The sequence below is a fragment of the Heliconius melpomene genome, chromosome 18 (assembly GCF_056956725.1).
Source record: "Heliconius melpomene rosina isolate 202511_hmr_F chromosome 18, ASM5695672v1, whole genome shotgun sequence".
NCBI classification, from domain to species: Eukaryota; Metazoa; Arthropoda; class Insecta; order Lepidoptera; family Nymphalidae; genus Heliconius; species Heliconius melpomene.
In genome coordinates, this window is record NC_140406.1 from 2,036,485 (window position 1) to 2,064,078 (window position 27,594).

The 27,594-nt window shown below is 31.1% G+C and overlaps 1 protein-coding gene across 1 annotated transcript in view; it reads right to left on the reverse strand.

Moving 5' to 3' along the window:
* Positions 1-12,733: 12,733 nt before the first annotated feature.
* LOC146529145 (uncharacterized) overlaps positions 12,734-27,594 on the reverse strand; it is a 37,752-nt gene continuing 22,891 nt past the window's right edge. The window contains exons 3-9 of the mRNA XM_085201777.1: positions 26,715-26,815; positions 22,834-23,039; positions 21,542-21,682; positions 20,206-20,408; positions 17,208-17,392; positions 16,129-16,252; positions 12,734-14,330 (exon numbers count right to left, since the gene is read on the reverse strand). Coding sequence (XP_085057903.1) covers positions 14,223-14,330; positions 16,129-16,252; positions 17,208-17,392; positions 20,206-20,408; positions 21,542-21,682; positions 22,834-23,039; positions 26,715-26,815 — 1,068 coding nt within the window. The 3' untranslated portion in view covers positions 12,734-14,222. The remainder of the gene's footprint in view (positions 14,331-16,128; positions 16,253-17,207; positions 17,393-20,205; positions 20,409-21,541; positions 21,683-22,833; positions 23,040-26,714; positions 26,816-27,594) is intronic.

Below are 27,594 nucleotides of genomic sequence, written 5' to 3' on the forward strand. Positions count from 1 at the left end.
CCCAGACATATTTTTGGCAGCACTGAACAAAAAGATTGCAAAATAAAACCGACTCGGCAAAGTCAGTAAAGGCTTTGTATCTTCGAACGTTCGTGATTTCGTGCCAAAAAATATTTAGCGTAGACTAATCCTTGTTTTTTGGTATAAAATATACTCGTATGTCACAATTTACTGTTCAAAAGACATTTCGTGTTGAATGGTGGATCACAACGCCGTTCTTTATCTTGCTCATGTTCCGCCGAATTCTGGAAGCATTGCGTGTTGAGTGGCGGAATTCAACGCCGATTATATTCAGTACACTAAGGAGTGTAATTCTTTTACCCTAAAGTGTTGTTTCCCACTACACAGATAGTGTATAATATAAAAGATTATTATAAATATTATTTACTACATTTCATTTTATTTTGTTTTGGTTTACTTTTTTGAGCATTTCTTTGTAAAAAATCATAATATAAACAGATTGATGCGAATATTTTTAGTATAATAACTGCTTGGATAATACATTAGTGATATCAATACATTCCATTTATATAAAATACTTTTAAGGATGATGGATTTATTTTTTAAAAATATACAAATTGAGACCGTCGTGGCGTAGGGGCACAAGGGGATGACTCACTGGAGGGAATTAATTATTATTTCTTTATATTTTCATTTCTTCGTTAAAAGCCTGATAAGCTACTAAACACGCAATTGCTCGAAAAGTTCGGCGGAAAGTGGGGAATGTAGGGTCTTAACACTAGGTTTTCTCTCCCTACCCTAATTCATATATAGTATACATATATATATTTCTTAAATTTGATAGATCATTTTGTTTTGTTTCTGCTGATTTTATGAATATTGTTAGTTACAAATTATTGAAGCAAGCTCATAATTGTATTATGTAAATGATGTAGGTAAATAAGGCCGATCGACAGAGGCCAGCAACTGTAAACGCGACAGGTTGTGTCATTAAAGTGAGTGCGGGTGAGGCGGAATTCAACGCCGCAGTTGGTTTAGCTATATTTAAGAAAATTATATAAATATGAAAAAAAATCCTGATTTACTCCTGTAAACGTTATTTAATGCCTGTACAGTCAAATACAATGTCAAAAATTATATATGTATCTACACAATGTCTCCTACAAAACACACTCGTTACATTACCGACAAAAAATGGATATTACATTCATGTCATTCTAGGTTACGAATCCGATATATTTTCTTCATCGTTCTTTTTGATATATTAATACCTTTACCTAAGTATATTATTTTGATGAAAATTTAATATATGTGTATGAGAGTAGTAAATTCGAGGAAAATACATTTTGTGAGTGATGTCTTCGTTGATGAGTGAGTTATTTTTATAGATCAAGAATAATGACATTGAGTTCCACCACTTTAAGCACAATGTCTCGAAAATTGCAAGAAAAATGTGTAGGGAAGTGGAGAAACTGGTTGCCTTGACTGGTTGTAGGTTCTCCAAGCAAATTGATATAATATCTAGCTCTTGTCTAGGCAAGAAATTATTTATCTACGGTTTTTCTAAACCCATAGCGAATGCATTTATTTACATCATAACTTTGCAATATTCCTTATAATTTCAAATTTTATTTCCATTCCAATTAATTACCATAATAAACGCCCTGGAGGCAAAAAAGTAATAAAAACACAGCAATTTTTCAATCAAGAGGTTCCCACAACCGCAAACAGAACCGTTATTTTATTTAATCAGTTGAATCGAGTTATAATTTTATTATGCCAGCACAATAATATTAATATTCAATCAGTCTTCATTCGCTTTACCACTGTAAGGGAATTAATGGAGTTACTTTAAATTAATTAAAAGGAAGGTGAAATGGTACGAATGTTTGGAAAATTAATTTGATTATGTTACGTTTACATAGATGTGAGGTAGGTGTGCAAGGAATATTTTTCTATGGAAGATAACAAAGGAAGGGATGTGGTAATCAATTTGGAAATATTCATATATCTTTTTTCCCTACACTTATTATACTTTGAGCGAAAAGTAAAGAACCAAATCTTTAAGTATATAGCATCCCAGTCATACCTCGATTTAAGATTTCTCTTCTATTCTTCTACTTCTCGATAAAAGATTCATTAGAAAATATCTGACACACACGCAAAATATCCTGTTAATACATTCGGGATACATTGCAAAACTATTTATTTTTAAATCTCTTATCATAATTAAATAAGCTATACAAATAAATATTATTTAACTTATAAAATTAATTTTGTCTCAAATAATTTTATAGCGCTTTTATAAAGATTTTTCTAACGCTGACTCTGACGAAAATAATCCACGAATTTCATGGAAAGCCCAATTATGTTGACTTCGCATTTTCTAACGAGACATAATACAAGTAACGAGGAACAAAATGGATGAGGATCTGCTTCGCTAAGACTTTAGAGCTAGATGGTAAAGAATATTTCAAAAAACAAAAATATTTTTATACATAACGTTCGGAAAATACTGTTTTAAAAAAATTATAAATGGATGTTTAAAAAAAATTTAGAAGTTTAAATCCTAAATTATTGAAAAGAAATATTTTTTATTTTATATTATTACGAAAGCTTATTTATAATTTTCTTTCTTTTAAGCTAATAAAAAAGCTTACTTTAAGGAAAACCAGAAAAAAACTAGAAAATATTTTGAGATATAAATCGATTTTAATCTCGCTAATAGACAAATTATTACATAGATAACAGTTATAAATATGCTTAATACATATATAGTCTTCTTACTACTACAAGTATTATTATATCTATCTCTTACTTTTAACCTACTAGACATGGTAGTTGAATTATGAGAAAATAGGGTACAAAAATCCTAATTTTGTTGAATGTATAGTTTTTGGAGTAAAAATAGTTGAAAACGACCTCCTTTATCACCTGTGTTTGTCTATCTATATACCATTAACCTGTATTTTGAAACCACTAGGAACATAAAGAAATATATTCTATATAGATATTTACAGCCACTATTCGAGTTCGTTATTCCCAAAATCCCAGCCAGTAATAAATAATTGAGAGACGGGCTTACTTCTCGGTCATCTCGTGTGATGCGTCAGTGTGAATTATTGCCTTGTCTACGAGTCGACTGTCTTTTATCCTCACACATTTTCCTTAACATTATTTTTCCAACATTTCACCTTATTTAGAGAGAGAGAGTGAGAGAGAGAGTCTATATTATTGATATAATTTACGATAAGGAATATGTTATCACAAACTGCTAGAACTAAAAGTAACCTATTACTGTTATTTATTTGACTAAAAAGTTTTTAATTTACAATTGGTCTTTTTTCAGTTTCATGCTATATCCCTTTTATACTGGGGTAGGCAATGAATGTTGGGACATGCATTCTTCACTTTTTTTGAATGGGAATCGAACCCAACATATTTCTATACAAATATCATGAATGATAAAAGAAAACTACTTATGCTAATAGCAAAAAACAAGATTTTTCAACGACTTTATAAAAACTTGTCGTTGAAATTCGTCGGATACGTTTATACAGCCGTTTTCTTATTTAACTTTATTCATCTTGAAGGAAATCTTTACTCAATTTTAAGTTCTTACTCTGTCATTAGAACTTGCCGGCTATCTACAGGTAGCTAACGACATTAGGACAGGTCATTTTGTTGAAATAAATATATTTAGTGGTAGGGGATAGAAGACTTTGTAATTTTAGAGTTATCGCGGTGCAATGAAACACCATCTGACTGTAAATATGAAGGTTGTAGATTCGATCTCAGCTTGTTGGTATATTTCAATTATTTTCGTTTTTCACCTGGCAACATAAAGTGCGGCGTTGAGCTCTGTAACTCATAGCTTTTAAAATATAGTTTTCTTCCAATTTACAGAAATATTTCTCGAAAATTCACCCTTTTCACTGTATTTGATGAAATTTAAGTAGGTAATCAACGAAGGTTTAAATATAAATATTTTGTTTAGAGAATTTTGAATTCACAATTATATTACAAAAATATAATATATGTAGAAACATAATATCTTTATTATGATATCAGATTAAGATAAAATAAAATAGCTACATCGTTCAAAAACACGTTTTTCTACAAAAAGTGCCACATGTGCCACAGAATGTGTTCGGAGCTATAAATTATAAGGGCCTCAAGTTGATTGGTTCACTAGTATCTTTAGGAGGGTTCCATTATTCAGGTCCTGGCTCCATTATATTGAGTATTCTTTTGTGACAAAGACAAGACAAACGGACATATGGGTCACCTGATGGTAAATGATCAACATCTGCACCGAGATAATATAAATATTTTAAATATAAATAATATCCAGAGTAAAAATCAAATCTACAATCATCACAAGCACATAATTAGGTATTACCGTTGAAAATTAATAAAATTTGTAGTTAATAATATAATGACATATTTCATCATTACGATATAAAATAGTAGTGACACTGCCTGGAAAACCAATACCAAAGCAATTAATCCACCAGCCAATCCCACTTAATTATCCTAAATAATTATAAACGTATTAAACAAATTTATGTATTAATATAAAATTAAATAGAAATAACTAAAAGTGAGATGACACATGTCATGACATGACATAGCCGTGCTAACTATGACCTGGCCTGACCTGGACTTCCTCGACAAATGGACTATCCAGTACAATTTTTTTCCCCTCGAATTATTACTTATTTGTATTAGCGCATTCAACGAATCGCTATAGTTAGCTTTATCAGCTTGTTTTTTTTAATATTAGTATCTGAGACATCCAAGGAAACTATTATGCCATTGATTGTGGGTTCGATCTCGCCTTATGGGACTTATTTATCTCCTGTCGCAAGATAAAACGCAGGGTTGTATTCCGCCACTCAAAAAACAATGTTTCCAATTACCCAAAGTGGAGAAAGGAGTGTGTTAACAATAACCTTATGTTTACTTTACTGAAAATACATAATTGAGTATTGAGTACAGAATTGAGTAATTTATCTATGTTTTGTGGACACTAAAAATAATATATTTTCTTTATTTCAACATTTTACTTTGAACTGAGGCCAATTAGTGAGCCATAATTGGGTCTGTCTCTTGGATTTATCTTTTCGTGAAATTATTTAGTTAGTCCTTGAAAGCTATTATATAAATATCCATTTGTTATTGATAGATATAAAAATATCAACGCAGTTAGGATTTAATGTAACAATCTGTCTACTTGAGTGGGAAAATAAAAAATAATAAAATATGACCTATACTGGGCTACCTTTTTAGCGACTCCCCGGACTTAATTCCCAAAAAAAAAACCTTAAATTGAATTCCAGATATCACATAAAATATCAACGGAAGCGAAAAGTAGCTACCTACTATGTTGAAGAACGCACTCAAGACGTCGGCATTACCGTTGGATTACGACGAGTGCCGATGTCAGGGGAGAGGAGCTTACAGCTGGACTGACAGATGGATTTACAAGTAAATAAAGCTAAATGTTCGTTTCTATTTAGTACTTTAGGATCAATATGTATAATAAATATTTAATATATAAACTACATAAGTATAATGCACTTAAAAAAATCAAAAATCAGCTTCACGCGGTATCCCGCACACAGTAGGTTAGGCAGAGGGAACTTAGTGTTAAGACACTCCGTTCCCCACTTTAGTCTTCTTACACGAGCGAGGAAATAGAAATAACACATTCTCACGAGCGGGAATCGAAGCCCCGATTGTAGTGTTTACACTGTGTTTACATATGTTGTGATTTTGAAATAAAAACGTCGAATTTTATATCAATTGGGCCCTTTATAACGATTTTGGACGCGCTTCAAAGTAAATATACGCCTTTTATGAATGTTTAACCTTTTTCGGTTCAAATAATGTGTGTAAATATACCTATACAGCGCTACCTTTTTTCATTACTTTCATTAAGCATACTATTTTGATATATAATAAATATGTATAATTGTATACATATAATTATAGTGTTACTATTTCTTTACTCTCAAATCGATATTCTTGATACATTTATTTTTAAATTTAACATAATTACAATAAGCATTAAGTCTTATTAATATAGTTGATAAATTGTTTTGCGATTTGGCTGTGAGCATACATATTAATTATTCAATACATAAAATCCCTCGCGGGAAATTCTGTAAACAGTAAGTTTTTTTACTGTCAAGCTGTATCCCGTACAGAGCTCTGTCCATGCTGAAGGAAATGGCGGAGCACAACGCCGTGCTTGACCTCGTTGCCAAAGCGAGGAAATGAAAATATTCAATATTTTACAATATTTTACTATGCCGAGTGAACATAATATTCATGAGGCCACAATATAAAAGTACCTGCAAAACATCTATCCATCCAATACAGAAAAAGCTAGCTTTGTAAATTATATGATTCAGTAATACTATCAGTATCTCCTTACAATCCCGCCTGGCCATAAATCAATGAACGAGCCACGGCTACCTTACTCGGGATGACGTGCTAATGTGAATTATTATTATTGCTATTGGCTGTGAAGAAATTGTGAAAGATAAAATAGTGATTTATTTTATTTTATTTAATATGAACGGCATAGTGTCTATGGTTCTTGTATGGCTAGAATTGATGGTAATGAGTTTATATTTCAATTAGGGTAATATTTATCTTTTTTTAAGGTTCCGTTCCATACCTCAAAAAGTAAAAATGGAAGCCTTATAGTTAAGAAATAATTATCTTAATTTTAGATAGTTAAATAATCGAAAATAATAATCCAATAAACAAATACAATATACGAAATAATCACCAACTAGGCGTTATTGTTTGACCTAGATACAGACAACTCGAAAGACAGCTCGAAGACGTGCTATGTATGCAAATGCTTAAAGAAATTTTTATAATTCAATACATATTTTCACAGTACATTTCAATATGAATAATGATTTTGTATGTCATTCGATGTTTATATGAAAATATTTTTTTATTTCAAAAGTAGTAGATTTAAAGAGAGTAGAGTGACGCAGCATTATTGTAAACATTGTGGCAAGAGAAGATTTGATTTTGGATTTTACAATAATGTATTAAAAACAGCTGGGAAATAACTCTGTAAAATTTAGGATATCGTCTCATAGGCAAAACTCATATTTTGATGAAATTTGATATATATTAGAAAAAAATATTAATATTCATCCATGTCTCATTGCCATCCCATCAGAAATGGATGCGAATCAAATTCATAATTTCCATTAGTTTATTTAAAGCAGCAGTTAAAAGTAAAGCCAAAAGCTCTTGCTTGTTCACGAAAATACTTTACTTAAAATTTTCCAAACAAGAACAAACATTTTCGTGCCTCGGGAGAACAAATACGGCGTTGAGTTCTCTCTGAAAAGTCTCAAAAATTGAGCGGAAATTAGAGCACAGAGTGTTTTAGCACTGGTTTCCCTCTAAGCAGCCTGCTATGAGGGAAAAAAAACATAAATCTGTATATATTTCAACAAAAACTTAAAACAAAATAATACAAGTAATGGATTGAAGTAATAACAAACATTTATTCAACGCTAAGTGATATAATTTTATTCTTATTACGTGAGCGAAATGATCCATCAGACTAATGGTGTACAGGCGTATTAAAAAGATTTACGAACGAGGTTGTTTACAGCAAGCTAAGAAATATCTTTCTTGATATAAGCTTTTCAGGAGCTTTTTCATATAAACTGTTTTGTATATAGAAATAACGAAGAAAATTGTATCGTAGCAAGATACAAATACAATATTTTTGGATACGGTCTAGTTTTTGTAATATAAATGTATAGCTTTATTGTAAAATAAAACACCATTTGTCAACGACGCATGCAGACATAAACGTATCAAAGGTGTCCCTTTAAAAAAGTTTTAGAAAATTTAAAAGCAATAGGCATACCTATTATATTAGACACAGGTGTATCACTTAGCCTCTGCGGAACACAAGACGTTGTTTTCCGCGAATCTAAATGAAAACCGTTAACCACTATACAGATTATTTGTTTTTCTAAGTAAGATTTGATCCTACCTAAAAAAATACTAGAAATACCATAAGCAGATAATTTAAAGCCTAACGTAAAGCTTTACTAAAGTCTGTATTAACAACGTCTAGGTACTTGTTTGTAAGAGTCCAGTCCACCTCTACTATATTTTCTGTCAGATCAACTAAATCAGTACATGTTGCCCGTTGGGGCTGGCTTGCAAAAACCTAAAACAACCAACCAACCCATTAAACCAAAACCTAAAAATATCGATATGAATATTGTGTAATTTAATATTTTGCTTCAGCCATAAATAACAAATTAGGATTATTATTTTTACAAACGACCAGAAAGACACATATGAACATTTTACATCCAATTCGGTTCATATAATTTAATATTGTAATTTGAATGCAGTGCTGCGTACCAGGTGTTTCTATCGAATGCAACGTGTCACTCGAGACTTGGTGAATTCTGCGCAGATTAATAATCTCAACGCTAGAGCTATATGAAAGGTTATTATGTAAGCTTATAAAATATGTCCATATTATTATGTAGAATATGTAAATGGGAATTAAGTGATACCTAAGTTGATTGGCGGAACTTAACGCCGCACTGTGTCTTACGAAGCGAAGAATTAAAATGTATAATCATTTAGAGGTTGTCATGACGCAGGGAAACAAGCGTGTGTCCCAGCCTGTAAACGCGAAGGTTGCGAGTTCTATTCTCACTCGGGAGAATGAAGTTGAGTTCCACCACTCAACTCCCAATGCCTCCAGAATTTGGTGGAAAGTGGGAAACAGAATTGTCTAATGGAGAACGAACTGTCTCAACACTAGGTTGCCATGTTTCTTCTGCCTTCTCTGCTCAAAATTGCTTGAAGTTCAAAAAAATCCAGCAAGTATCGTACCATTTCGGAATTCAGATTAAATGCGCCAACTTTTAAAGTTACTTGCAAAAACAGTGTAGTACATTTTTTTTATAGTACAGTCGGTTAAAGTTGGGTGTAGTAAATATTTTGAATTTAATGTTTGGCAAAAACACCACATTTTCTTGAAAAACGATGCAGGTATGTTTCAATCTTAAATTGTAATTCACAGAAGGGTTACTCATGATTACATTACAGAAAAAAAACGAAAAAAGAGTAATATTTGTAGTCTTAGGACTTGAAAAATCATCACAGGGTGTCGGTTTTTCCGATATTTTTTTAAAATCAATATAATATCAAAAATACTTGACCCAGATTTTTTTTTATATTTTTCTCATAATTGTCACGACTTGGTCTATCACCCGTTTTCGTTTTATCGTTGACTCCTGGGACACCCTGTATATTCATTCCCTGGAGTGGCAGTTCAACCCTCAACTATCGGATTCATACTCATACTACGTACCTAGATAATAAATAAATTAGAAAATATCTTAGAATTTTTAATAATAATAATTCTTAGAATTTCGGAAAAATAAATATTAACTAAGATAGAAAAAATATATACCAAGACAGGACAAGTATTCATAAACTCTAATTGGATTTTCGGAATCGGAATATCTACAGAAAAATCCTAAAGACAAAATTTGTAACAAATGTATAAAAATATATGTATATTCTACCGAGATAAGAAAGCAAAGTCTAATTTTACTTGGATTGATTCCAAAAAGTAGCAACTCCTTCCTAATATTACAATTATAGTCGATATTTATAACGTATTTTTACGAATTCATCTTTTTTATCAAAAATCTAGTTTGTTTTTGAAATTTTAATTAAAAACACCTCAACTTTTCATATTGTGAATAAATTGTTAAATAGTTTCATCAAAATTGAAAAATCATTTTCATTCCATTCATTCTGACGTAATAAGCTCATTTCTTCACATTTCAAAAGACTAATTAAGGGTCGAAAAGTTATTTAACAATTTTAAAATAAAAAACATTTAAATACGCCTCTGCTATAAAGTTTCTTGGTGGTTTCCCTGAACTTTTACAGCTTCTGCTTGAAAGGAGGTTTACTTTCTGCCAAGTATCGGTTTCCTCATTACCTGTCGTGTTGAACTAACAAGAACGGTATAATTAGCTACTAGATGAACTAAACATTTTTTTTTTCATATACGAATATCAATATATATTACATTGCAGTAGTAATATGAATACAGAGCGGAGTGTCTTAACACTACTCTGCTTACCTTGCTGTGTGCGGGATGCAGCATGAAGCTGATGTTTTAGAAATATGTATTAAAAAATCCAAATTAATATATTTTTATATCAATTCTAAGGCAACGTGGTTATATGAATATCATAATAAACTTCAAAGTTGTTAGAACGTGGCTTAAAGTTTTGAGGAGTCTTAACTTACATTATTTAGGCAGAAATAAACTTTCATAACAGGACTTAGAAGTTAGAAGTCAGTTCTTGTTACTTCCTAGTAATGTTTGTGGTTGCGTTAAAGTTGACATTTATTTTGTGGTGATTGAAGAAAATGATTTTTCTTGTCCAATTCGATGCTTTTTTTATTGATTATTATTTTTCTTTATTATTAATAATAAAAATTACGGAAGGAAAGAATTATTTCTGGCAAGATAAAGAAAGGCTAGTTTGTTTTTTTAAATTATATGCGAGAAAAAGAGTAAGTTATATAAATGTTTAACATTTAATTATTAGTGTTTTCATTATACTACTATTTATTTTATCTGTCCATAAAAAGCACGAACAAGATTTTTAAAAAAAATATATATTCATTAGTTCTAAATAGTATTAGCTATATCTTGTATAGAATAAGTACATAAAATGAAATCTGCTTAGAAAATAAAAGAATTTTCAACACTACAATAAACGTTAAACATAATATAATATAACTTTAAGTCATTGTAATCCCAAGAGGCGTCATATTCTATTCTACCATAGTATTTATTGCAGCGTTCTACATTCAGTAACGCCTTTCAGATCCTGGTATTTATGATACGTTCATGCTTACAACTTGGCAGTATGTTTTCTTAAGCGTTAAATTGTTAGAGGGTATTATCTAATAAAATATGTTTGTGTGGCGGTCGTGGTGCAGGAGCTCAAACGTGCGATTGTATCTGCATTGGTTATGGGTTAATATTTTCATTTACTTTATTAGTTCCTGAGATTAACTTGTTCAAGCAAACACACTCTTCAGCTTTATAACATTAGTGTAGATAACACTGTAAGGTGACTGACATATCCATAGGTCAATGCACAACCCAAACTCGTAATCCTGGAAAATTTTAATTGACAACACATTTGGAATATGAACCCACACTCATCAAGTAAATAATAAGATCCTCTTTATTGCCGCCGATGATGTCTCAAAGAAGTTTCTTAATTTAAATATTAGTTTATTTTAGGTATAAATCTTCTAAAATTTAAATTCCACAGTAAGTGCAATTTTTTGTTCACGTCAAAACTAAATTAATTTTAAACTTGTTTTAAAAAGTTTTCTTCTATTTCTACTCCAGAGAGCCTTAAATTAGCAATCGTAGGAACAAAGTGAGCTATGTTCTCAATAAGCTGATGCCAATACAGAAATGAAACGGCGCTTGGAAGGTAGCCAGTTCTATATCTAAAGTAGAGACATTTACATTTGATAAGGGCTATCTCTGAAATTATTTGATTACATTTTACGAATCGAATTTGTATGGCGTGTTTGAAAAAGTGTTTGATATTTTCCAATAACATGTAATAATTAAGTGTCGGGGAGCTCTGCACTGTATGCTGGAAATGTAAATATAAAATTTTTAGCTGGAGTCGCATATAGAGCAAACCTGGGCACCTAGTGTTGAGATATTCCATTCCCATTAAGACTCGCCGTTCCCAATAAAACATTTCTGTTGCCTATTTTCTACCGAATTCTCGAGGCTTTGCGTGTTGAGTTGCGTAATTTAATGCCGCGCTTTACCTGGTTACTAGAATCTTTCACAGACTCTTGGGTTCCTAACGAATCGAAGGGCTCTACGTTGTATAAATAAGTTATAACAGGCGTATAAGTTCATCGTAGCTTGATGAGAGCGTGTGGCTTAGAGGTCAGTGCGCTTGGCCGGTTTTAAGAGGCGTGGTTCAAATCCCTCTTAATTACAATTTTTATACGTTTTTCTAAAAAAATATTACTCTCGTAAGTATGGGATAACACTTAAAAGCATTAAAAGCATTTTTTATCATCTTCCAATTCCATAGCTAAAATTCCGAGTAGGGATCGAACCTACAACCATCGAGTTAACAATAAGACGCTGTCGCACTGTGCCGCGACGCTATAATACTATCACAAAATATGATGCTATTTTATTTCCCTCTTTCTGTTATCGTTTCACACAGTCGCCTTGAGGTTAACTTACATATTATACGTTATGGCTGGCGACTTGCCAGTCATGTTTATTCTAACTAACGGCTGTTGCATCTACATTCTACATCTTTCTACATTCATTACATTATTTTAATGTTTACAGAGGTAACCTAGTGTTAAGGCACTCCGTCACCCCTTTTCGCCGACTTCTTCGAGTCATTTCGTATTGAATGGCGGAACTCAACGACGGGTTTTTGCCTTGGTGCCAGAGCGAAGAAATTAAAATATTTATAAAAAATATTTCATTCCCTCGAGTGGGGATCGAACTCACAACCGTCGCGTTATACCTGTTACTAATTCTTCATAAAACTTACTAGTTTCAAATTCTGTTGAGAATGTTTTTTTTATTATTATCATCTTATTTTAAACGACGATATCTGCTACTAGTGGCCCTAAAGTTTAATAAAAAAATAAAACAATCATATATAGCATAATTCTCTTTATTCATTTATCCAAGAGAAATATAAACAACATTCACGCAATTTTTTAATTGTTAAAAACAAAATGTTATTCTACTTTGCTATTGTATTACAGTTAAGGTTTCTGCAACTTTCTCCATGTTTTGATTAGTATGGTAGGCAGCAAAGAAATCGATAGTTTGCTTTAATTCTGTATAAAAGTTGACAGACTTTAATCGTAATGACTAATGTTTGTTACATAAAATTGATTGTAAAGCAGAAACTTTAACTCTATTCAGTAATATTAGTACAATTAGTAAAATAAAAGAAAATCAATATTTTTTAAGATTATGTATAATTTTATATACATTTTAGGCCAAAATACTGAAAACCGAACACTCAGCGAATTGTATCATACAAAAATTTTAAATTCTTACAATTCATCTACTTATACTACTTTATTTTAGTTACAAGTACACTTTAATTGTTACAGTAATTTCACATACGTTACAATTCTAAATAAATAGCAATTAAAAATTATGATTTTATTGCGAAACGAAATTTTATGTACTATATTATAATTTGACTTCTATATAAATAAGAATATGTTTAAAGTAAACGCTAAGGTAACGTTAAAATAATTTGTTTTATTTTTAATTTATAAGAAGAAGTGCCGTGGCAGGCTTATGGTAGAAAAATTAACGTTAATAAAAGTTTACTTATAGTCTATATAAATACTCATACAAGTATTACAAATCTTTTCAGGAATGAAGTCATCTAAAATACTCTTCGAACTTTTAAGTTTTTATATTCTGCATTATTTCTTAAAAATTAATCTTATACAGGATATTATATTTACAAAACACATACTTATCAATTAGTCAAGCAATTCTGAAATTGTAAACAAAAATAACCTAAATATTCCATTTTAATCAACAATTGAAATAAATTAACTTTTATCTTTAAATAATAATAAAAACTTTAGTAGTAACAAATAAAAGATATATAAAATTTAAATGTATTATATAAAACGACTCTAACGTAAATAAGCATTATTTATATTTTACACTTACATCAATTTATATACAAACAGTAGTTAGGTACCCAAAGGAAAAACACATATAGAATAAAAACCTTTTTTTTTTGAAGTCGTTTAAACAAATCAAGCACTTTACAGTAAATTTAGAGACAAAACACTTTCGGTGTCAATATTCATACACAATATCTTCATCGACTCTATTTTCCTTTTAGCGATGACAAATGGTAAACCTAAAATATTCTTAACACTGATATTAATAATGATTATAATTTTAGAATCAAATGACCTCGACCCAAAAAAAGTTCAATTTGTGCGAAATCCTCGCTGAATTTTTTAAAATTCAAAGTTCTTAACAAAACATTTTTTAAGCTACTCTTATTCTAAATATATATCATATAAATAGCATACATAAATCTATATTCTATACATAATAACTATAATTCGATATATATTAATAATATTTTCATACATACATATTACGTGTCACGTAGAGTCACGAATGGCGCCACCCCGAATACTTGGGTGGAGCATTGCTTGTGAGCTTGTCCGGCCTTCGGAACTAAGACCATTTGTTCTAAGTCGCCCTGTTGGAAGGAAATCTTTATGAGAAATGCCATGATTCATATCAAAAGTTTGGAGGGTCACTTCATTATTGGACGGACGATTTACTCGTGGGTGGTAATGTGAGAAAAATATTTAGAGTTGTATGAAATTACATATCGAGTGAATAGATTTTATTGTATAACATGTGAAGATGAATCAATTTTAATAAGAGTTATTAAGAAGTATTATTTTTTTATTCATAGCGGAGTGGTCAGAGAGGACAGAGCATCGCGCGGTACGGTCTCTCTATACATCTTTTTGGTCATTCACTGTCATTAATCTCTTCATACATCCTCTCTAAGTCTTTTTGTCTTTTAAGTGACGTTCTTCTAGTACCATCGATATCGATACCTTCCTATGTCTGTTATATCAGTTACCGAGATATGGAAACTATATATCTATATATATAAAAACGATAGGTCACTCATTCATCACGAAATCTTAGAAACTACAAGTGCTAGGAATCTTAAATTTTGCATAGGAGTTACCTATAGGATGTAGGTGCTCGCTAAGACGGGAATTTTCAATATTCGACTTCTAAGGGGTTGTTTTTGTGAGTCTCAAATTTTGCATAGACGTCACTAAGACGTAGTCATGGAGACAGAAATTAATAATATAATAACATAGTTCACGCGGGTGTAACCGCGAGCAGGCCGCTAGTTAAATATATAAGTAAAAAGACGCTTATTCCTGGTTAGGAATTCTGAAACTTTATTGCTCTATTTATCACAAATCGTTATAGGAAGATAGTTAATTAACTTTTATTATACGAATTTATTAACTCAAAAATTTCCCAGGTCGTTTTTCACATTGTAACAATATATTTTATATCAAAATATTCTATATTAAATTCCAGGTAAAAATATTTAACAAAAGCAAATTAATTTTCAATTATTTACATGTATTCAGTACTATGTATTAAAACTTTTAGTATAAATAACTAAAATAAAACTTAATAACGGCAAAAAGTAATAGGTAAACAATATTGAAAATTTGGTGCATATCAGTATGAATCACTTAATATGTTTAACTTTTTAGTGTTACTATTGTACATATTTTGAGGCCGTTGTAGATCAGTAACACATTTGTTATAGATTCGATTCCCATTCTGGGGTACAGTGATATTTATTTTGACAAAAAACTTATTTAGTACATAACTGCGATCGACAGGAGTTTTGATATTTTATTTCTAAAGGGATCTATTAATTTTCTTATTATGGTAATTGTTATTTAGAATATTGCCAAAACGTAGTAAATTTTGTACAAAATAACATAAATTAATTGAACTAAAACAGAAACTAAAGCCTGAAAGCCTGAATTAATTCAGCTCCTTTGACTCAGATGAGCAAAACAAACTACTCGTAAAACGTCAATTTGGAAGATTAACCTAAAAATACAATCTTGCGCTAGAAAAATACTAATAGAATAAAACAATGAAAAAAATACACAGCCTTTTGTATATATTTCTATTTGATTCAGCTATTGTGTTCTTTTTGTTATATTTTCTTGTAATGCAAGGCAGTTATATGTTTTGACTTGTTAATATATTTTTTCAGCATATAGTAAGTAGAGAAACCTAGTGTTAAGACTCTCCTTTCCTTATTTTCGTCCAAATTCCGAGATACTTATTGAATGGCAGAACTCATCGCCGCACTTTGTCTTGTTAGCTACAATAATGACAATTAACTACTAATTGGGCTCTATCGGGACTTAAAAAAAATGGGATTTGTAAATACTTTCTCTTCTAATTTATATTTTAAGACATTTCTATGTACTTACTGAGAAAAGATAGCCTATTATGAGATCAGCATCCCTAGGAGTGTCTAAAGCATCTTTCTCGAGAACATCTGTCCGAAGCCAGCGGCAGTCGACAAAGACTCTCACTGTGTTGTCATCGTGGACGCTAAAGAAAATATTATTATTAATTATTATGAATTAGTTATGCTAAAATTATAAATTAACATATTTTTTTTCGTATTGCGATAAAAATAAAGGTTATTTTCATAATTATTCAAAGATAGCTTTGTGAAAAATAACTCTATATATTTTTATACGCGAAGATGAGCTCGTTTGTATTTTATCAAATTTCCCTTAACATTTAGTGTTTGTTTTATTTGAATCAGTTTAAAACGAAATACGTTAAATCAATATACATTCTGTCGAATGAAATAAAAAAAATATATTACTGAATTGACTGCAACTGATATTAGAATTATTAGTACAATAAAGTAATTTAGATTGGCCCAACAAATAATGGTGTAGTCCAACAAATCTATTATAATTTATTTTTTAATACTCTTTAATAAGATATAGGCACTTTAAAAAAAACGATTGTTACGTTTTACGTTACATTTACGTTACGACTCTATTTAAGTGTCGATCAAATAGAAAGGCCGGACTGTCACCAAAAATATCTGGATCCTTACAATATTGCTATTAAAATATACTTCTTGAAGTTTAGTACTGAGCTTGACAACTTAGATCGATAGCTCTGTTGTTATAGATATTTAATTAAACTGTTTAGAAGGGATTCAACTATCATTTTGATCTAAGTTTCGTGATTTAAATTTTACCTATTACAAGATATTTGGTACTGTCATAAGTTTTGCTTTAAATATTATAAATAATTATGTTGGAGAAATTAGATTTCATCTTAGTGAAATACGTTTGCTTAGCTACTAATTAACTAGAACTTTTAATTCTAAAAGACCGTGGGAAAACTATTTATATAAAAAATTAACATAATTATATGATCAAAAAATATAGTAAAACTCATTTATTAGAGTGACTTGTCCCTATGCCTACTCTAAATGAGGAATATAGCGTGAAGCTAAAAAAAAATATTTATTAAATCTTACCTTATAGCAATATGATGCCACCTAAAATCATACAACGGTACTGCTAAGTATATGGATCTGGATGACCCGCCCCCGGCGTGAACCAGGCGGGCGGCGCCTCGACCCGCCAGCTCTAAGGAGAGGAATGCACCCGTTCTACGTCTAGAACGGAGAGAGAAGAGAGTTCCTTGCCCATAGCCGCCACTCTGAAACAAATTTTATTAGTAGTAGTTAAGGTTTTCACGTATAAATATAATTAAATGTATAATTACACGCTGTATCCTTCACATAGTAGGGTAGGTAGTGGGATCCTGGGAAAGTAGTGAAAAGACATTCCAATCCCATTAAGACACTTCCACTCCATACTTTTTACCGAATTCTGGAGGCATTGAGTTCAATGCCTTGCTACCAGAACGAGGAAATGATAATATTAAATATTTCATTTCTCCGATTAGGAATCGAATACTCCACCTGTCACGTTTACAGTCGCACGCTTGGGCTCCTGCATCATGAATAACCTCAAATAATAATATTAATTGTAAAACACAATAATATAAAACGACAAAAATCTATTTCAATCTGTGAGTCCATTAACAATATGTAGGTACCATTAGTCTTATTTAGCAAAATTATGTATGTAGAGGTATACCTTCGCTACGCAATAAATACCGCGGTCGTAAATTACGTTACGCTCTGAAAAATTTTTTCGCTTACAAAAAATGTTTATTTCATAATTCGTTTCCCGTTTTAATTAAACCTGTGTAAGTTAGTCATTTTATCGTTACAGCGACTGTTATTACACTTTCTGATACTAGTCTAGCGTAACTTCGTTTGGGTTTAGGAAAATTCCCTTCCCGCAAGCCGAGGTTCGAGTCTCGCAGGGAACGCCCTTGCATGCTTTCTTGAAAGAATGACGACGTTCTTTCAAGCAGCTACATAGTGCTAACAAATTAACAGCATTAACCTCAAGTTTGAAAAAAAAACCCTTTTGTCTCCAGTTGTAAGTTCTCTATCTGTCACTCTTTCTTATCGAACAGAGAGTTTTACTAGATTCTTTCCGTCTCTATCTGAATCTGTCCTAGTCTATCTCTATCTTAGTCCTGAAATCACAACACAATATAAAAATTGATAATCCATCAATAGTCATGTTATTGCATCATAAACATCTTTTATGGAGCTACAATATACGGCACTTTATGATGATCGATTGAAACGTATGCAGCTCAGAAAGTAATGTATTTCAGTAAAAGCAAAATCTCTTTGACATATTCGGCGAAGTTAGTGCGAAGGGTGAATAAAACGCATAGTAATATCCTGTCTTTCTCTTGAAAATGCATTTGGATAAAAACGTACTATGCACTTTAATAACGAAGTAGGTTTCGAATTATTATATTATATTTGTTATATATTTGTTACCAGTTTTTCAGTATATCATATTTATTAATCTTGTACCGCTTCTTTCCGTCTGCTACCCACAAATGTACCAGACACAGGTTCCGATATTCGGGCCGTCCATAGGAAAACGACTCTGGATCAATATGATTAACCATGCTATCAAATTTTATTGCACCACTCTGTTCTTTACAATCCGTTTTAATTATAAATATATATTTTTAATTAAACAAAAATATATTTACAATATGAGCATGTTTTTAACTTTCCTTTTTCTTTTGCAACAACTTACACTCTTTAGGTAGAACAGAATATCTAAATATTTCAAAGATTTATTGCTAGCGACACAGCTGGCGATGCAGCTAGTAATCTATCCCAAGACAGTACTTAGTTTGTTGAGTATTTGTGCATTAATTTACATATGTGTCTAGCATCTTTCTTAATAAAGATGTTAAAGTGAAATACTTCAATTCTAACTTTTAATTATATGAAAGGATTTTTTTTCTGGATTATTCTAGAGGCATTGCGTGTTGAACACCAGAGCCAAGAAATTATTAATAAATCAGTAAGCGACACACAATTAACAAATCTAAAAGAACTCTCTCTCTCTCTGCACATAAATATATAAAGTGAGAAACGGAGTGTCATAACTCTATGTTCTCTCTACCTACTCCACTACATGCGGCATAGAATATAAAGCTGAAAAAACTTAAATAATCACTATACAAAATGGAGTTCAAATTACTGAATACACCATAGCTTTTCGTCGTACAAAGGTTAAGTCTATAATAAAGTAAGCCAACATCAATATATTAAAGTGAGACTATCGTGCAAGAAACCCATAAAACGGGGTTCACCTTTGGGTATTATAATAACATAAACGTAGCCAGCCAAATATTAATACGTGGTATTTCTTTTAAGCTAACATTTATTTTTGTGTGTATTTTTTATCCTTATATTACAAAGGCAGAAAGTATTATTATGTAAAGCTATTTTCATTTCCACTCTCAGATTTTTAATAGATATTGTTTTGTATATGGCGGAATTGACCGCCGCGAATCTTCTGGACAGAATGTCGAAACAGAAATCCTTAACATATTATTATAATCGAGTTGAGTTTGAATCTATGATTATTCATTTGCCTCAGATATATTCCAAATGCGAAAATGCCAAAATTTAACAAAATATAAGTTTTTTTTTAATTCGAAATTTGGTAGACAAGTCTTAAGTGGAAGTAAATAAGCTTTAGTGCCTTTACGTTACCTAAAAGTAAGGACTTCGTGGTCTATCTTGGTATGTTTTAGTATAAGAGTGTACAGTGTGTCATGAATTTGTTATTAAATTAATTAAGCTAATATTACACTGACGCTGTTATCATTAAATTAATATGCTTCTGGCTAAGTAGATTTCAGTCTCTCTTCAAGAAATGCTAATTTTCTTAATAAATAACCATTTTCGACATAGTTAGGTCAGTCAGGCGAGGTGAGTCGTGTTGAGTTTCGCTACTCAACACGCAGTGCCTCCAGGATTCAGCGGAAAATGAAAATTCGATTAAATAACACCTTAGTTAAAATACAATTTTTACTACAATATTTTTAATTTATACTAATATTCATTATAAACTTACCTCAGGCCGTAGCCTCAATGAGATGAACAACGTAAATTCTCTTGGAAACGTCTTTCCAGAAGCAAATAACTCAGATGAAGCAATCCATATATAGGAATTTGGTTTTAAGCTGAATGCGTGGCGCCTGTCTGATACTGAGCCCCATCTTGCTTGGGCTGGATGGAAATTACGCCTTGCTCCAGGAGCTAAGGGATTTATTGCACCTGTGTAAAATAATATTTTATTTTAGTATTATGTAATCAGCCATCGTGATTCAGTTCTCAGGGAAGTATCTGATTATAAAAGCGAAGAAAAAAAATCATATCCGGAAGTAACTCCACCAGAAGTAACGCTCCAGGCTTGAGCCCGTGCTTCTGCGGCACGACGGTCTTTTATATCTTAACTCTTGATGTATTCTAATATTTCGTTAATTTAGATATTGTTAATGAAGTCTTAATATAAAATAACTATATAATTCTATTTTTTTATTTCTGTTCCGAAAATTAGCCCTGGATCCATAGGGACCCCAAAAAACCAACCGTAAGTATTTAGGCGCGAATACACGAACATTAATCATATTCACGAATAATATTTAACTTAAGCTTATCTTATCTAATAAAATTAATTTATAAGTATTCGATAACCTAGTTTCAACTATGAATATAATAATCATTCGATGTTATTTCCCAGAAATTTCCACATAAAGGAAACTTAAGCTACCGTCGTACCGTTTACCTGGTGCAAGCAGATTTATAGTTCTTGCATAATAGAATTAATATTGACTTGCCAAACTTGGACCCAGAGTGGGATTTGGGTGTTAATAAATCTAGTTTAATAATGTCAGTATATTATGCGGTTATTTAGTTAGTGTAATTGCAATGTCCAAGTAAAATTTGAACGTAGTCGAATTTGATGTTGCGCTTTTTATAGCTGAAAAATTCGTTTCAAATATTGCTTTAAGTAAAGTAAAAAAATTAATACTTATGTCAAAAATAATGTTGGATACAATATGATCTCTATATTTATGTGTAGACAGGGAACCTTTCAGAATCTCCCATTGAGTTACTTAACAAAAATATTTTAGTGGCATTGTGTTTCAAATTATGGAAACCAATGTTAAGGCATTGAGAGAGACGCATTTAGAATAACTTTTTCATAACAAAACGGAAATATTCTCCAATTTCACCATTTTACCGACTAGCTAGTAACTTGAGTATATTAAAGTCACTTGTTACTCGGTAGCAAGGCAGCCATTTCTCTATTATATCAAAAAAGCACTCATCTCAGTTATCTGCTTATAAACATGTCTGCAAAAAATTGTATTAATAGCTTTTTCCTTAAAACTTTTAAAACTTGCCTTCACAATCAAAGGTATTACACGTTCTTCCTTGTTCACCGTAACCTTCACACGAAGCTCTGGAGCAATACCTCCGCCTCGTCTGTCTTCCTCCTCCACAGGTCTTACTACAGACCCCCCACTCTCCCCATCCTGCCCAACCTATAAAACAATTATAAAAATTATGAGGAAAATAAAACGTTAAAAAGGCATGCGTCCAGAGTTCAGCTGATAGTGGGGAATGCAAGTGTCTTAATAGAAACGGAGTGCCTCATCACTAGGTTTCCAGGTTTCTCCTGTCTAACCTGCTATGTGCGGTATATAGCGTAAAACTAAAAAAAAAAATATATAAATTATAAATAAATAAGTCCACATATTACGCTTATAGGTATTTAAAACATTTCGAATATTGCAGGGAACGCAAACACAACTTCGTGAATTGTTATTCTTGGTTTATTTTTTATTTAATCTAGGATATTGCGTTCTGAATCCTATACATTTACATATCTATTTACCCTGCCAAATCAGTATTTTAAAACAGATGCTCCACAGCGGTATATGTAGGTATATTTTTATAGTAAAAATCACAAAAAGTATGTACCCTGTCAAATTTCGCTAAATTTGATTTTATTTTTAATTTTTTGGATAAGAATTTCGCTAAATTCTTATCCAAAAATTTAAAATAAACTCAGTAATTTTGCCCCACAGTTTACCCACTTCACCTAACACGAGCGGGCTTCCAACTTTCTCATAGTTTTCAGCGGTTAATAGTTCAGATATTGATAGATGAGCCCGCTTTGGGATATTGCGATAGTTTTGCACTTTCAAACTTTCGTTGCGATAAAAATAACCTGTTTATTAGATACCATAAATTCTTTTTAACTAAAAGTTAGTTTAAAATATATTTTACGCGGAGAAAGCTGGTAGCAAGTACCAGTCGTATACACTGCGTGTTTTGGATAGAATTTTACTATTGTATACTACTATATAGTATTTGCCGTGTCTTTCGTTGTGGAAAATATTTATATAAATTAAACATTCATTTCTATTTGTTCTTTTTTCTTCGTCATAAGAGTGATAGTATGAATACGTTTAGAAAAAAAAACAAATAGTAGATCAATTTAGACGTTAGTGATTGCAAGCGATGAGCATTGCTGGTGTGAGAGTCATTATGTTATAATTTCAGAATGTCAATATTGACTAGATAAAATTTTACGGAAGACGGTAGAAACGGGAAAGGTAAAATAAAATATAAGAATCACTTACATTTTAAAAATAAAAAAAATACAAAAAGTGATACTATTAAGACATACCAACTGCATTCCAAATAGCTATATCCACACCCAAACTCCAGGGTATAGCTGCAGCTGTAGCTTCCAACCAAGGACCATCAGCAGGAGTGGTTTCCAGATCTACTGCAGGGTCACTGACTCTCGCGAAGACTACCAGCTCGTGCTGTGGCACCACACTCCAGTTGAAGCATTCTTTGAGTTGTGGACTGATTTTTAAGTTCACCTGTCTGAAGAAAATTCAATAAAATAAGTAAGAATGTGAGAAAAAGAGCAAAATTAGTGATCCTAAGATCAATTCCAACTGGGCTGTACAGTATAGGCATATTGTTCATCATTCGGCCAATTTCAGAAATATTCCGAGCATATTCACTCAGCTACGCAGCGATATTAGTCTACGAGTGTCGTAGCAAACAATAAGAACATGGCGATTGTCGATTTCATTTCCCGTTTCAGAATAGACACAATATTTGGAGCACTATTTTGTATGATGTTCCATTTCATCTGGAATATCTGAGTATTTTGTTTACGAATGGATCATAACTAACTTCTATCAATATTATTTGAATTTACTTTTAACTTTTCATAGATTATCAACTCAGGAGAGTTTACTAATAAAACAAAAACATAAAATAAAAAAAATAAATAAAAAATACCACAATATTTATTAAACATCTGTTAGCTATTTACATTTATTTGAAAATACAAAATAAAAATGTGACAGCCACTAAAGTATAAATCTGTACATATTTATTTAAAAGCAAGTTGTTGGAACAAAATGTATGTGTTCGATGCGGCTATTTGAATACAAAATCGGTACACAGTGCCTTCTATATGAGTTACTATTTATCTCAGTATGTATGGCATTTGAATGAATAATGGCTACTCACGGATTCACATTCGCTGACCGCATTCGAAATGATTTTTCACGTTTAATCTAAATCGAAATGTATATTTTAGAAATTGTTATACATTTTATTTTATTTAGTAGGTAGATAGGAACAGATACGGCTGAGGTGCATTACGTAAAATGGATTTATAAAATATAAAATTTTCTCAAGTGGGAATCGAACCCACAACCTTTCGCGCTCACAAGTCATACTTTGCGCCACCACTGGCCTCTGGGATACTGGGTCACGCTATGAAAACCTACGTAGTGATATTTTGCAAAATAATTAATTTTAAGTAATCGAAAAGAGCAAATAAATTTAATTAAGCACCGTGATTACTAATATATTTTACCAGAATAGCTTACTAATGAAAAAATGATTAAAACTAAAAATAGTCTACAAATTATACATTTAAATTTACTTTAACACACTTCTTAATATAAAAAGCTCGACAACAATTGAACATAAAATTTAAATATACGAAAATAAAAATAAAAATTAATTAATCCAAAATAACTTGGCACTTTCCCCAACTGAACTAACTTTTCTTATTAAATCTTTTTTGTACTAACGAAGCTTTCACATTAGGACCCTACTAAATTGAATCTACAGAAGTAAATGTGAGAGTTGATTCACACGCTGCGTGCTATTCCTATCACGCAACACTTTTGCCGGGAGAATTTAATTATACAGATCGCGATCTCGAAGTTTGTTCGTTTAATTGAGTTTCGCACTAATCTTTATCTTGCTCTGCGAAGTTGGCAACGGTTGGTCCAAGGAGTTTATTAATTTTTAATATGAACACGTATGTTGGCTACTTGGGTTACGTCGTTCATTTTTCTGATTAAAATGATTGTAATTTTTGCTTGTTTGCAAGCTAGCGTTTCTAAGCTATTTAGTTTGGAAATGTAAAGAGTTTTTTTTTTGTCTAATGTACATTGCACGTATTTAATACGTAAATCATTTCACTCTTCTGTTGTGCTATATTTTTTTAAGTGACATACTATAACCATAATAATTAACAGGTTAAAGACAGAGGGAACCTAGTGTTAAGACACTTAGTTCCCTACTTTATGCCGAATTCTTAAGGTACTGCATATACCTTTGCAGAACTCAACGCCGCGTTTAGCCTTGTTAAAAAAAATAAAGAAAAAAATATAAAATATCAGCTGTTATTTTCTTTCAAAACCACGACTGTATGAAATATCAACTTGCTGAAGTTAATAACGTCTATAAAGTACATAAAGCTTAGAACACGTTCCACACATTGAAAGTTGCGCGATCCTAACACTCTTCTCAAGGAACTTCGGTACTTTTGACCACCAACCATTTATTGCTTTTGTTGTTTCCAAACACTTTCACCAGAAATACTTTGGGCAAAAAGATCGAATAGACCAGGCTAGAGTATAAAGTTTATATTTACTTGTTTAATTAAAATATATTACTTGTTTTTGAATAAATTTCAGCTTCATATTATATACGCGCATAACGCAGTAAGCAGAGAGAATCTAATATACGGACTCTCCGTCCTGCGTTTTTACCGAGAATTCCTAATATTGCGTGTAGTTTTGTCTTGTTTTAATATTGTCTCAGTAGTAATTGTACTGGCTACAAGGAATTCTAATAATACAAAAACTTACTTATGTAAGTTTAAGGTATATTTAAAAGTCAAGTAACAATATTAGAATTACAATCCAACATAAATCTTCATTTTTTCAATGATAAAAAAACGAAGATTTAAGAAAATACGAAATAATTTTAAAAATTAAATTTTAGTCATTTGGAGGCAATTGGCTCCCTCCATCCCCGTTTTACCCTACATAAATAAGCTTTACGAAGTAAGCGTCGGGGCACAACTTACATGTGTTTAATTAGCACTACGGCTTAATGCTCCGAGCTATTTTAAGACAACATATAGCAAAGCTGAGGTTTGGCCGACTAAAATAATTGTAGCAAAAACTATAAAAAAAAATAGATAAAATCTTAAAATGGAGGACAGAGTGTTTTGACGCTTGTTTTACTCTGACAACTTTACTGTCAAGACTATCTCGGTGTATCACGATGACTTTATTTAAATTTTACTCTGTTATTACTTAGAAAACAAATATAAACAATATTATCATAAATATACTACATAAGGCTAATATAATCCACATTCTGCTATAAGCAAGTCATTTTCTTCTACATAAATGTAATAATGTGTAATATAAGTAAGTTTGTACGAATAAATCGTGCATATATAGACTAACACAACACTATTGTTTTGATAACACACTACGTACAATACCCAATCTATTTAATCTGTTCTCGATATTGCCTCAAGCACTTTACTATTATGAAATTTATGTAGCATCGGGTTCCAAGTGGAAGACAATTTGAATACTACTTTAGGAGTGTATTTTTTTTATATTTTTCGTATAATACAAAAAATATATATATTTTTTATAATATAAGAAATGAGTGAATATTGAAGGAAAATATGTTTTGAAGTAAAAACTATCCAGAAAAGTGAAAATTCATGTTGTTAGGGGAAAAGGAAAAACGAAACCCTTATATATACACTTTGTTTTTCAAATTTAAATATTATCTCTCGATCTATAAGGATATGTTTTGTCAAGAATGATCAGATTAATCAAAATCTGTAAGACATTTCCCATTACCTTAAATCTTAAATGAATGAAAAACTCACAGTATAAATAAAGAAAAACAATCTGAAACTGAAAAATCATTACAAATAGTAGATAGATCTGTAGATCATTTTAGTCAGAGAGTTTTACAACATTTACTTCCGGTTACCGGATATATCATGTTTTAGCTAGTTTATTGACCACATTCCATATAAAATGTAATCGTATGTATTCAAATAAACTAATATATTCAAATTTCTATTAATTTGAATCAATAATAACTCTACAGACAAATTAATTATTTTATACACTTTTTATTTGTATTGAATATATCATATGAAAGAAAAATAGTTAAAGTGTAGATGTTTAAATATAATTCAATAAATACCTGTCAGTAGTGTTATATGGTGAACCCGAATATTGGCTTATGGAGGCCAATTCGACGCCGCCTCTGTATATTGACACTAACGCCAAATCTAGTGTGTTAATCTGAAACAATAAAATTGAGATAATTTAAAATTGCAGTTTTAAGACATTTGCAGGAGGTATCAAACTGAAATAAATATCAAATATTCAAATCTACGGTCGCTTAGAACACTGAAAAATCAAGCTTCTAAGTCAACGCAATCAAAAATACTTTTTTTATTTTTTTTATATGGAATAGGCTAAGTATTTATGTACTATTTTTGTTGCATTTCGTATGAAATTCAAAACCTATAGGCCACTTCCCATATATCTAAGTTATAAAATTTGTCACAACGTGAAAACTTAGAATAAAAGTAAAGAAAAAATCAGATAACATTAAAACATGTAATAAGCTAATTAATTAGCATTATTTTAATAAATTTAAATTGTTAAATCGGTTAGATGTACAACTAAAGAGAGGAGATTTTTAATTTTGCTGAGCTCAGTATAAATGTATATTGAATTTCAATACATATTACAAGGAGCGAATACCATTTGACCTATAAAGTCCGTCTAGGGGGAATATCCGTAGCCTTGCGGTTTAATGTCGTTATCAAAACTATCCTGTATTTTGACTTCAAGTAACGACTATCGTTAATATTTAATAGAGACAGACAGTTTTATCTTCTTCGTAAAATACTACAGAAGATATTTGTATATTACGCAAGTTATTTATTTTAGTACAAGAATAATGTTAAAACACTCCGCTTTTCATTAAGGAATCCATTTCTAACTTGCATTGCGACCCCCACTCCACTATTTGTCTTGTCAACAGAGTGAAGAAATATAAATATCAAATATTT